General features: G+C 43.2%; 1 protein-coding gene across 3 annotated transcripts in view; it reads right to left on the bottom strand.

Annotated features, from left to right (window-relative positions):
• The window catches only part of efr3a (EFR3 homolog A (S. cerevisiae)), a 578128-nt gene that overhangs the window by 53999 nt on the left and 511500 nt on the right, over nt 1-12629 (bottom strand). For all 3 annotated transcript variants that reach the window (XM_049598484.1, XM_049598483.1, XM_049598485.1), the window contains exon 8: nt 10510-10650. In XM_049598484.1, the coding sequence (XP_049454441.1) occupies nt 10510-10650 (141 nt within the window). The remainder of the gene's footprint in view (nt 1-10509; nt 10651-12629) is intronic.

Below are 12629 nucleotides of genomic sequence, written 5' to 3'. Positions count from 1 at the left end.
TTTGCTGATCTAGTGGGCAGTCAGGACTGTTTCCATAGCTGCTGCCCGCTCTCCTCTCAGTGAGGTGGTCTGTAGCATGGGCAGGGCGTTCCACAGTTTTGGTGCATAGTTCATGAAAGCAGCATCCCCGCTTTGTTTATGGAGCGCTTTGGGCGCAATTAAAAGACCAGCTTTGGAAGATCTCAGGGCTTTTTGTGGTTCATAAAATCTTAAAAGTTCAGAGATGTATGAAGGTGCTATACTGTTAAGAACTTTGTAAGTAATTAAAAGGACCTTAAAATCAATTCTAAAAGAAACAGGGAGCCAATGCAGTTCAGTTAAAACAGGAGTGATATGCTCTCTCTTCTTGGTCTTGGTTATAAATCTGGCTGCAGAATTTTGTACAAATTCCAACTTTTTTATGGCTGTTATTGGGAGACCAGTAAAAAGTGCACTGCAGTAGTCTAATCTGCTAGTGATAAAAGCATGAATCAGTTTTTCAGCATCCTGTTTTGTTAAAAATGGCCGCACTTTGGCAATATTTCTCAGATGGAGGAAAGCTGTCTGGGTCACCTTACTAATGTGGGGTTTAAAACTCAAGTCTGAGTCTAAGATAACACCTAGACTCTTAACTTGAGATTTGGTATGGGGAGCCAGACTCCCAAGTTTAGTAAAAAAGGCCTCTCTCTTCAGTTTTGGTCCAAGCAAAAGTATCTCCCTTTTATCATCATTCAGTTTTTAAAAAGTTTTTGCTCACACACTGATTTATGGAGGCCAGACAGGCGGTCAAAGAGCAAAGGCTTTCTGAGTTAGTTGGCTCAGTAGAAATGTATAGCTGAGTATCATCTGCGTAACTGTGGAAATTAATATTATGTTGATTTATGATATTACCTAGTGGAAGCATATAAAGGGAAAATAGCAGGGGACCCAGGCAGCTTCCTTGGGCTACACCAAAAGGCAAAACGTGAAATGACCTGTGACTGGCCAAAGTCTCCCATTACGTAGACTCACAAGTCAGTCTTTAGACGCTTTGCTTAACTAAAGACTGATGACTTTCTCCCTGATTTTGTGTTTAGATGGGCGGATACAATTTCAGAGTTTAAGAAAACTCCCTAAGTTGCAGAACCAATAGTAAATCTGCAGGGCGGTCTTTCGGTGGCTCGCTGAACTCTTGTGCTCGTAAACATAGTCTGACCAGAAACACGTGTACCGGTACAAAATGGCTCAAATCGCTGTAAGTCCTTCACTTCCACAACCTTGTGGACTGAGCACACGTTTGATAAAACGGAGTTAAAACTCTCGGCATCCATTTCCAAGCTCTCTGTGTGTTTGTTTCCTTGCGGACAAGAAAAGAGGGAGAGCACATTTCCGGGAGGGCGTGTCCTTTTCAAAAACAAGGCGTTGCTTTGTTGCCGGCCGTTTTCGCCAGTGTGTTAAACACACTTTAGAAAGGAGTGTCCCCAGATTATCAGAAGCCGGAGATCTCTGATTGTCTGGTGGCGAGACTACCCATTACAGGATAGATTTTCTAAAACCTGAAAACAGAGCCAAGAGGAGGTGAAAAAGTCTAGATGTCTCTCAGACCACTTGAATTAGGGTACGCTTAAAGTTTTTTATTTTTACCCGGTGATGCTGAATTAAACAGCCTGTCCGCAGCTTTAATGAAACACCACATTTGCTGCTGGAGTGGCAGGGAGGTGTGGGGGTGGATGACAGACAGAATCCAGTGAAGATTTTACTGAAACATTTAGTATCATTTATAAACATTTCAATTCATTTTTCCGGCCCGTTAATTAGCAGCATTTCCCGATTATGTTAACAAAAAAACGTAATTCTCTCAGCTTCACTTTTCCCTCAAATGTAGTTACTGTTTCTAGGAGACGGGCTGGAATGTGATCTCAGCTCAAGGTCTGTTTGCAGGAGACAGAAAAGAGGAAAATGAAGAGGAGACGCTGAGCTTTAAACAAATGAACAGAAAAAGCTGTGAGGCAGAGAGGAAAGCAATGAAACAAATTAGAGGGAAAGTGAAGGGAGAGGGGAAAATGATTAAATGCAGCTCAGTTCCTGAAGAGGCCCTACAGATGTCAAGCAGTCACAGTAACATTATGTAATTAATTGTTAAAAGCAGCATTAATAGGCTCGCTCCTTCATTGAATTAGCAAGCAGCAGCTGGTTACTGTTTCTACAGCTCAACTTAGTTACAACTTGTTGCACTGACTCAACACTGAAAAAGCATTGGTTAAAAACCCTGCTGATGATGACGCTGTGACTGTCCAATGTCACACAGAAATTTGACGTCAAACTCAGAAAATGAGGCACAGATTATCTCACAATCAGTCGTTGAATCCCATCAATCAAAGCGTCCGTGGTTTCTGGGAAGGCTCTCTAGAGAATTAATTAGCGGCAGCAATCAGAGACAACAGGACTGCAAGTCTAAATTACCACCAATTAAAGCGGAAACACCATGAAATAATTCAATGTGAGAGATACAACTCCTGCATCAGTCTGAAAACAAGGCTCAAGAAATTCAACCAGAATAAATCAGCGTGCCGAGATCTGTGTCTGTAACCTGTTTACTCTCATCAGTGGAGTTATTTGAGTCAATATATAGTCTGACAAAGCTGGACATAAAGAGCAGCACACCTGAAAGACATCACTCAATTCTCCCAAGTGGACACAACAAACACCTGTACTTATGGAAGAACACCAGCCTTTAACTTTTCTCTCGGTCTCTTATTGCTCTAATGTCTTTCTGCTCTCTCTGTACTTTGTATCACTCTGCTGTGACAGACGTTGGGTAAATTGTCGGGCCATTATGGCTCAGACCTTCAGGCGCCTTACTATTGATTGTTTGATGTAGGAACTGAAGCTTTCTCTACTGTTGCACTCAATATTTGTCCTGTTTACTGAGTGTCAGCCAAGAGCCTGAAATCTACAATGGAATTCATTCACAGCACTTTTAGTTTGATGGAACAGTACAAATCTAATCATCTGGTGTCAGTCAATTTAAAACAGAGCGGGGATTTTAACACTTATCTATCATTCTGGCTCAACATGTCGTGGTCCTTTGCACGTTAGATTTTGATGCTTCTTGTGTACAGGTTGTAATTGTCTTGAGACACCTTATGGTGGCGCTAGAGGAGAAGTCGTGGAATCACCAAAGTCAGCAGGGTACATCCTCTGGGGACCATGAGTGTTTTATTGCAATCCATCAAATAATAGGGCTGCCCCCTGACTAAGAACTTTCCTAGTCGACATTTAGGGCCATTAGTCGACTAGTCTGCATCTTAACAATATTTATTTAATTATTAAATTATTTTGGTGGTTTGAGTTGAAGGTGTGAGAAAGCATAGTATCAGTAACACTGTTAACACTGTGCTACATTACAGAGAAATACAAAACCGTACTAATGAACCTTCATTAATATAGGCCTATATTTTCACATCACTGTATCCAATATCTCACTATCACTATCCTCATTCAGATTTTAAGAAGCTACAAATTATATTCAGCCACAAAATAAGTCTGAAAAGCTGCAAATCAGAATGGAAGCACAGAGAGTTGTTGATTAAGATGATACACCGTCTCATGGTGGTCACTTCCTGTCAACGTTACAGATCAGAAGCACAGAGAGTTGTTGACTAGAGATGATACGCCGTCTCATGGTGGTCACTTCCTGTCAGCGTTACAGATCAGAAGCACAGAGAGTTGTTGACTAGAGATGATACACCGTCTCATGGTGGTCACTTCCTGTCAACGTTACAGATCAGAAGTACAGAGAGTTGTTGACTAGAGATGATACGCCGTCTCATGGTGGTCACTTCCTGTCAACGTTACAGATCAGAAGCACAGAGAGTTGTTGATTAAGATGATACGCCGTCTCATGGTGGTCACTTCCTGTCAACGTTACAGATCAGAAGCACAGAGAGTTGTTGATTAAGATGATACACCGTCTCATGGTGGTCACTTCCTGTCAACGTTACAGATCAGAAGCACAGAGAGGTGTTGACTAGAGATGATACGCCGTCTCATGGTGGTCACTTCCTGTCAACGTTACAGATCAGAAGTACAGAGAGTTGTTGACTAGAGATGATACGCCGTCTCATGGTGGTCACTTCCTGTCAACGTTACAGATCAGAAGCACAGAGTCGTTGACTAGAAATGATACGCCGTCTCATGGCGGTCACTTCCTGTCAACGTTACAGATCAGAAGCACAGAGAGTTGTTGACTAGAGATGATACGCCGTCTCATGGTGGTCACTTCCTGTCAACGTTACAGATCAGAAGCACAGAGAGTTGTTGACTAGAGATGATACACCGTCTCATGGTGGTCACTTCCTGTCAACGTTACAGATCAGAAGCACAGAGAGTCGTTGACTAGAAATGATACGCCGTCTCATGGTGGTCACTTCCTGTCAACGTTACAGATCAGAAGTACAGAGAGTTGTTGACTAGAGATGATACGCCGTCTCATGGTGGTCACTTCCTGTCAACGTTACAGATCAGAAGCACAGAGAGGTGTTGACTAGAGATGATACGCCGTCTCGTGGTGGTCACTTCCTGTCAACGCTACAGATCAACCAACGTTGGAGAACGGTGCAGGTACTTTAATCTGACTTTCTCATGACCTTCCATGTCTGTTTGAACTCTGGCTGTTAATTGCTTTGATTTTCCTCCTGATGACTGACACTGACTTATCACCAGTTAAAGGTGGTGGGATGGATCTATTGTTCATGATACGAACGCATCATCCCTTCAGCCAAGATACTGACTCATTCCTTTACACAGGGAGAGTGATATGGAATGTCTGAGACAGTTTGTGTGTGTGTGTGTGTGTGTGTGCGCGTGTGTGTGTGTGTGTGTGTGTGTGTGTGTGTGTGTGTGTGTTCAGGGACTATGTACTGCCATTAAATGCAGGGTGAAGAGTCCAATACATTTCCAGCGTTAGGAGGAAAAGGCCCCTGGGAGCCCATGATGTTCACACTGATAATGACTCCTCAGCTCAAATGGCCCCCAGTGGCAACACCACCCTCTGACTCCTCACACTCTGTATTACTGCTGTCATTTCTACATGCATTACTGCTGCTGCTGATATGTAGGAGCAGAGTGATCATTGATAGAATCACATATCTTGGGGCGGCAGTGGCTCAGTCCATAGGGACTTGGGTTGGGAACCGGAGGGTCGCCTGTTCAAGTCCCTGTCCGGACCAAAAATATGGAGTGTGGACTGGTAGCTGGAGAGGTGCCAGTTCACCTCCTGGGCACTGCTGAGGTGCCCCTGAGCAAGGCACCGAACCCCCCAACCGCTCAGAGCGCCTGTCATGGGCAGCCCACTCTGACATCTCTCCACTTAGTGCATGTATAGGTCCAGTTTGTGCATGTGTGTGTTCGGACCTGTGTGTAATTGACAACAGAGTGAAAAATTGAATTTCCCCTCGGGGATTAATAAAGTATATAAAATTAAAAAAATTTAAAAAAATATCTTTAGTATAAAAAGAAGAAAAGAAAATCAATCATAATTCAAAGCACAGGGGGGGAACCTCTTCTTTACATTAACTCAGCAGCACAAAGAGAGGAGATGGCACAGCTGCAGACTGTAGCATCGGGGTTTAGACTGATCTAACATCTTACAACATCTAACTGCCAAAGTGTACGCACAATGATCAACATTTTATTCTTCTTTCAGAGATGTCAGGTAGCTCACAGTGCTATAAAATGGATATGTAAAGACAGAAGACAGTGCTCAGTGTGTGACTGTAGTCAAATCTACCAAATACAAAAAGTACATCATGAGCTCAGACTCTTTTTGCAAACGTGCTAATACGTTAGTTTGTAATCAAACCTTCAGCTGGGGTGTTAACATACATTTTAGCATGATATTAAGCATGTATCATTTAGCTTTGTAGTGTGTAAGCATGCCAGGAGTATTGTCTTTTAGCAAATTAAATATAATGTGTAGCATTAAGACATACTTCATTAGCAGACATGATTCATATTAACTGCTCCTACAGCAGTATCAGGTGTTTACTCCTATTATAGCGCTAGGAGGCAGGTGTTAACAAATTACAATGCATTTAACACTTGTTGAATTTTAAACATGCTTATAATCACATTAATAGGTAACACTCACAGGTAATAATCAGCATGTCTATATGCTAAGACACTTAGCACGTGATGTTTAGAGTGCTAAACATGTAGAGCTCTGCCTCTGTCTGCTTGTGTCTGTGTGTTGTTATCTCTGTTAGTGCGATTGTGTGTGACTGCATTGGTGCGTGTGTGCTCATCTCTCTCGCTCTTTGATACATATTCTGTCATTTATCAAAGCCAGATCATTTATATCAAATTTAATGTCGTTTATATTTTCAGGGTGTTTTCGTGCCAGATTCGCTCGTGGAAAAACAGACCAGGCGCCAAAACTATCACTGCAGATTGTGAGCTGGCCTGAGCGCTCGGTGCCGCGCCCTGTTCAGTGTGAAAAGCCCAATAGGTTAACATGGGCACTGACAGCAAGCGGGCAGAGCTCCATGGTGCTTCCACTTCCACTGTGAGCCCGGCCTTAGCCTCTGAACTAGGGATGTCAGTTCTGATTTATTTTGCTCTTAACAGCCACGCACCCATTAACAATTAACTAACTTGCTAATGTTTAAGGAAAAACAAGAAAAAAGGAAAAACACAAAACAACATGAAATACAAGAGACCTTTCCTTTTTCCTCTCCATTGACTCAGAGAGCTTTGGGACTGCATTTTGCATTATCCAGAGATATTGGATAAAGGAGATACCCCACCGTAGGCTTATTCAATGTTAAGAAAACGGTTACTCTTCCTGTGTCCTAAGTGGGCGTGGTTAGCTCTCCCTCCAATCAGAGCCTGTTCTCCCTCAACCAGTGAGAATGAAAAGACATTCTTCCTATTATTGCAGCCTATTGCTGCACAAAGCTTGGGCATTTTTTATTTATTACTAGCGGTAAATAACTGTTTTTAAGCTAACTGTGATTTTACTGCCTGTTTGTCAAGATCACGAGATCTCACGAGAACTTGTTTTCTGAGACGGACAGGGCTCAAACAAAGTTAACTTTCTCTTGATCTGTGCAGATGAAAAATGCAGCTTTAGTGTCAGAATGTTGGTAAGATGTGTGGCTTGTGGAAAATGAACCCAATATTTACTTTAGTGACTATAGGGCGAAAGAATTGACTGTAAACTGTGATCACGTTCATTTTCCTCATTGACGACAATACATTCAGAGCTGCTGCAAGTCTCCTACGGGGGCGTGGCGCTGACGTCACTGAATCAGGAAGTGAGCTGAGTGGGGTATCTCGCTTTATCCAATATCTCTGGCACCGCCCATTTAGAGGTGAAACTTTAATGTTTTATGATGTAAACGTCTTCCCTTGTATTTCATTTTCTGTTGGCGTTGTTAAAAGACAGCTAACTGCATTAACATGCGCAAACATAGTTCCCACTGCCCACCCTGCAGTCTTTCATGGTTAGCTAGACTTAACCAGTTTGTGGCGTAGCTCGTTTGCAATTACCTCTGGTAACGCTGTCTATTGCTACTGATAATGGGGTCCCTCTGGTCTCCCCCAGGTGAGTAACCTGCTTCATTTTGAACCACAAAACCCCTTTAGCATTGTTAACCATGTTAGCACTGCTAGCCCTGCTGACACCATAGACTGTAAAAATAATGGACATAGGCAGCATGGCGTCACCAACTGGGTTGTGGACTCCTGTTTCAAAGCCTCAAGTTCGGAAGAAGAGTTTTTTTGGCACTTCCGTGTTGGCTTCATTTTACAGCCTGGGAGGATGCTGCTTAGTTGACGCTGCTAACAGAGCTAACAATGCTAAAGGAGGTTTGCAACTCAAAACTGAGCCACTTAACTACTAGGGTGACCTGGGGGAGACCAGAACATGGGCACCACGTTTCGCCAGCAAAACTGTTTGGTAACTGCAGTGTTACTCGTTGTAATCACTGAAGAAGCTGCACTGCTAGCTCCTCCCAGATCTGGTTGGTGCACGGTGAGGTAAACTGTAAAGTAGCAAAATGAGGCTAACCTATAGTCTGACATGCGTAACTGGTCAAAAACATTCTCAGCAGTTAACCCATGACCTCTTAACCAGTGGCATCCCTTACTCTGAACATGTTTAGCATGTTTATGTTTGTATTTGTTTCATTTAACACGTCACCATGGATAAAGTTAGCATGGTGACATACCACCAATTTGCAATTCAGTGTTGTAGTGTACACTCTAGCGTGCCATGTTAACATAATTCTCAAGGAATATCTTTGAGTTGAAGGAAATAAACCTTTTCATTTTGGACGGATCCTGTTGTGAACCAAGTGATCACTGACACATCCTCTGAAGTCTCTGCCAAATTTACTGATACATGTTGAGAATTTTCAGTCAAAACACACAGTTTGACCTGCATACTAACTAACTGAGTGACAACACCGTCCCTGGAGCCACACTGCTACCGCGGCTAAAAATACTAAATACAAAAACCCACTAATTTAAATATCTCCATGAGCCTGTCCTCCTGAAACTGCTGGGGATAAAAGGACTGAGGTGAAGCCTGCACTCAGAGCAGCTCAGCGGAGCGGAAACAGGCTGTGACAGAGGAAATCTCAGCGGGGCTCGGCCGTTCGCTCGGTAATTGTCCAATTTATGCGAAGCGTGCCGAGTGGCGGGGCAGAGCGGCCAATAGGAGGAGTGACGGGGATATTGAAATCCCAGGAGGGAGAGAGGCAGTCACCGGGCGGCGACGGTGTGCCACGTTCACACAGCAGCTGCCCGCGTGATAAGAGAGCTCATTTAATTTCCTCTGTGTGCTGGGAGTCCGCACTGAGGAGGGTGTGTGTGTGTGTGTGTGTGTGTGTGTGTGTGTTTGTGACAGAGTCAGAGCAGGTAGTGTACATGAGAAAATAAATGTAAGCGGAAGAAGAAGAACACAAGTGTGTTATTGTGTCTACCTACTTGTGTGTGTGTGTGTGTGTGTGTGTGTGAGATATTGGACGACAGGTTTATTTGCTGTCCTGTCATCTCTCCTGCTATCTGTGTCATGACTCCAGCATGTAATAAAGCAGGTTATGAATCTGAGTGCTGCAGTGTTTCTGCACAGTGAGGAGACGGTTGATCTTACGTCCCTTTTCCACCAGAATAAGCGTGTGTTCCCAGCGTCTTGAAACGTGAAAACCCGGTGAAAACAGTCTATATTACCAGCTGACTGGAGCAGCAGACGAGCAAGCCTTGTTGTTTTTAAACAGTGTGTCACATTCGATGTCACAGTCAGGCCGGAAAACATTAGAAAAAGTAGAAAGCAGCATGGAGGCCTGTAAAAATGTTCCAATGGTTACTGTAAATTTCAGTTAATAGCCTGGGCTATTATTTGCCTAAATCACTGAACTCAACAGGCCTATATTTGGGACAGGCTTTTAATTCCTTTTACACCAAGCTGTTGCTCAGCAAATATCAGGAAATACAATTAAACTGTTTATTTAAACCAGTATGAATATTAGCTGTATAAAGGTTAGGTTTCAGATAATATATCAATTTTGAATCTTTCATTTGATCTAACTCCGACAGACAGCACATCAGAGAGAGAGAAAGTGAGTTATGGTGCTTGAGGATTACGGCTCCCAGCATACTGACACAGCAGGAATATAAATAAATTATAGGGTAATGGAGAAATGGACACATAATTTGAGGTAGCCAACAACCCGGTTTCATACATCCGAAGAACTTCCAGAAAAAAATGAACTGCTTTACCAGGCGTCTATTTGAGACAGGTGTTTATTTGTCAAAATGTGTAGCCACACTGGGCTAGTAAAACACTGGGCGTTTCATTGATAGTTTTACAGTACTTCTCTTTATATATCCCTTACTTATTGAGTCTGTCCTTTCAAACTCAGTGCAGACTAATTGAGAACTATGTTTAAGCTATGCTTGGGCGGCGACGGAAGGTATTTTGTGGTGCAAAGTCATTGCATCTCCCCAGTAAAGGGGCTTAAATTAGGGTGTTCACCAGGGTGTTGTATAACAATCATCCATCGGAGCTGGAGCCGATAAATACCAGTGACTACTGCAGAGTTATTTGACCTGGGTGTAAATGCCAGTTGTAACCTTCCCCATTACATACAAAAGCCAGATGTTAGCAGGTGTTAGTAAGGATGGGTACCAAACCCTGGTATTAAACGGGCCTATACATAAACAGAGGTAAGCACAGGAAATATAAACAATATGTTCAAGAGTCTGCTGATAGACTTCTTTATCATGTGGTAACTCCTGGAAACAAACAGCTGTCTGAAAAGCAGGTAAAGGGCTTTCAAAAGTGTGAAACAGCAACATGATATAGAAAAAGGCCAGCTGTACAATCTGTTCATAGTAAACGGACTAAAAACGGTTCTTTAACTGATCTGAACACCAAATATGGTGATTTTGTCACACAAAAATGTTGATATCATCAAATCTGCTTTCATGTCGTTCCACACTTTTTGACACAGATACATTTAGACCACATTACATTCAGGTACTTACACCAACACAGGTCGGACAGCGTTGTTCATGTTGCCGTAGGCCGCCCTGCCCAGCAGCTCCCTGAAGCAGCTCTCTGCCAGCGCTGCCGGATTTTCCTCGCCATCCTGAACTGCCCCTGAAGGTGTGCTGGGGTGCCCCGCCCTGTCACACAGAGAGAGACGGTTTAGAAAGCGAATCCACATGAAAAACTGACAGAGTCAGGCTGGCATCATTTCCTGAGCAGCAGGACAAAGACAGAAGACAGTGTTTGGAAAAGAAATAAAAAGCTTGAGGAGGTGAATTTAAGCTTGAACAGTGTTGTGTTTGTCAGTGTATCCAAAAAATGACAATATTCTTCAGGTAATAAAGGACTGAAAGGAGGAAAAAATATACGAAGCTTAGCGAGTGTGCATGTGAGACTACAGGCCAAGAATCAATTCTTCATATCACACACACACACACACACACACACACACACACACACACACACACACACAGAGTCTGTGAAGAGAGAGGAGGATGAGGGAGTGCAATAACATTTAGAGGAAGAAAAGAAAGAGAAAAGTGAAAGCTTCAGGATATGAGAGAGATAGATGGAGAGAAAGAGAACGAGTGAAGACTGAAGGACTAAAGATGGAGGAGAGACTGAAAAGAAATCAATCAGAGCAGCTGAAAAAAGGGAGAAATCAAATGAAAGAGTATCGACCAGCCTCAATCAGTGTGTGTGTGTGTGTGTGTGTGTGTGTGTGTGTGTGTAGTCAATCACTCTACATCAGGAGATAGCAACACTGCAAAAAATGTGAGAGCAAAAAACATTATCTAGTATCAAGTAGTTTATATTGTGAGAAAGCTGCAATTCAGAGAAGCTGGAGCCTGCGTTTTATTGGATGAATGATGCATGATGGTTAATGAATCAATAAAGCTTGTGTCAAAAAAGTCTCTGAGGATGAACTAATTGATCGAGTCACTGTTTCAGCACTATGTGTCTTATTTAAACAAGGCTCTGGAACTAATCATACTGTTTTTCTTCTATCCTGAAGAGCACAAAGTGGATGGATTAATGGACAGACAACCTGTGATAAGGTGAGTCTGAGCTGTGTGCATGAAATAGGATCCTGAAAACCAAACCCTGCTCATTCACTAACATTTTCCTTAAGTTTTCTCTCAAATTTGTTCTCAAGAAAGATCGTAGGAAAAGTCTACGACTCATTCACAACGTGCTCGTAAGATGAAGCGAGTGCCAGTTGATCCTAGTTAGCAAAGGTAAATGCCCACCAAATCCCCAAAACAGGGTGTGAGACTGCAGAGTCATGCGCACACACAGAAACTGAAGAAAAAGAAGTTGATTTAAGTCAAGAGTGCCCAACCGAAAGTCTGAGGGGGATGAAGCACTGGACTCCAATCATAAACATAGATTTCTGTTTTGAAGTGGAGGGACTTTTGCAGGAAGTGAATACCAAACAAGCCGTCAAATACAGTAGCATCAATAGTAGATACTAGTCCATACCCACTGAGTACAGCATACCATACCATGACTAAAGCCTCTTTCACACAGAGTGTGATTTTTGCGGCGCCCACCGCGGGGTAGGACGCAGAGCAAGCGGAGAGCAAGGCACGCAAGACAGGATTTGGGGGAGTACAGGCTCGTTCAGGAGCTACAGCTCCATGGTGACCGCTTCCAGGTCTACTTAGGCTCTTCTCTGCTACTGGACGCTCCAAGGTGTCGTCACAGCGCGTTGCAGTGAAATTAAAAAAAATTCAATTCGAGCGCAGGCTGGCGGCGCGCAGATGCCACGGCATGCGCCTTCTCGCACATCGCTCAGCTTGGTGGCAGAGCAGTGCGCGCTTGCACAGCAGTAGCACATACACAATGAATGGGTTTGTCGGCGGAGGTCTGCGCTGTGTGAAAAGGGCTTTAGTCATACCAAAAATCAGAAAAAAAAACACACTGGTCCACAGGGGGAGCCACAGTGATCGGTTGCATTTAGCCATTTTGAAGCATTTTTCTGTTGTTATAGCGCCACCCAGTTGCCAATTAGAGTTAAATTTCTCCAGTCACCTTGAGGCGTCCTGTTCTACATATCTACCAAGTTTAGTAAAAATCCATATGGCGGTTAGGCCTAGATAAGAAATGAGCTCTC

Source organism: Epinephelus fuscoguttatus, linkage group LG15, assembly GCF_011397635.1.
Source record: "Epinephelus fuscoguttatus linkage group LG15, E.fuscoguttatus.final_Chr_v1".
In the NCBI taxonomy this organism is placed as follows: domain Eukaryota; kingdom Metazoa; phylum Chordata; class Actinopteri; order Perciformes; family Serranidae; genus Epinephelus; species Epinephelus fuscoguttatus.
This window is presented reverse-complemented; position numbering and strand designations above follow the sequence as displayed.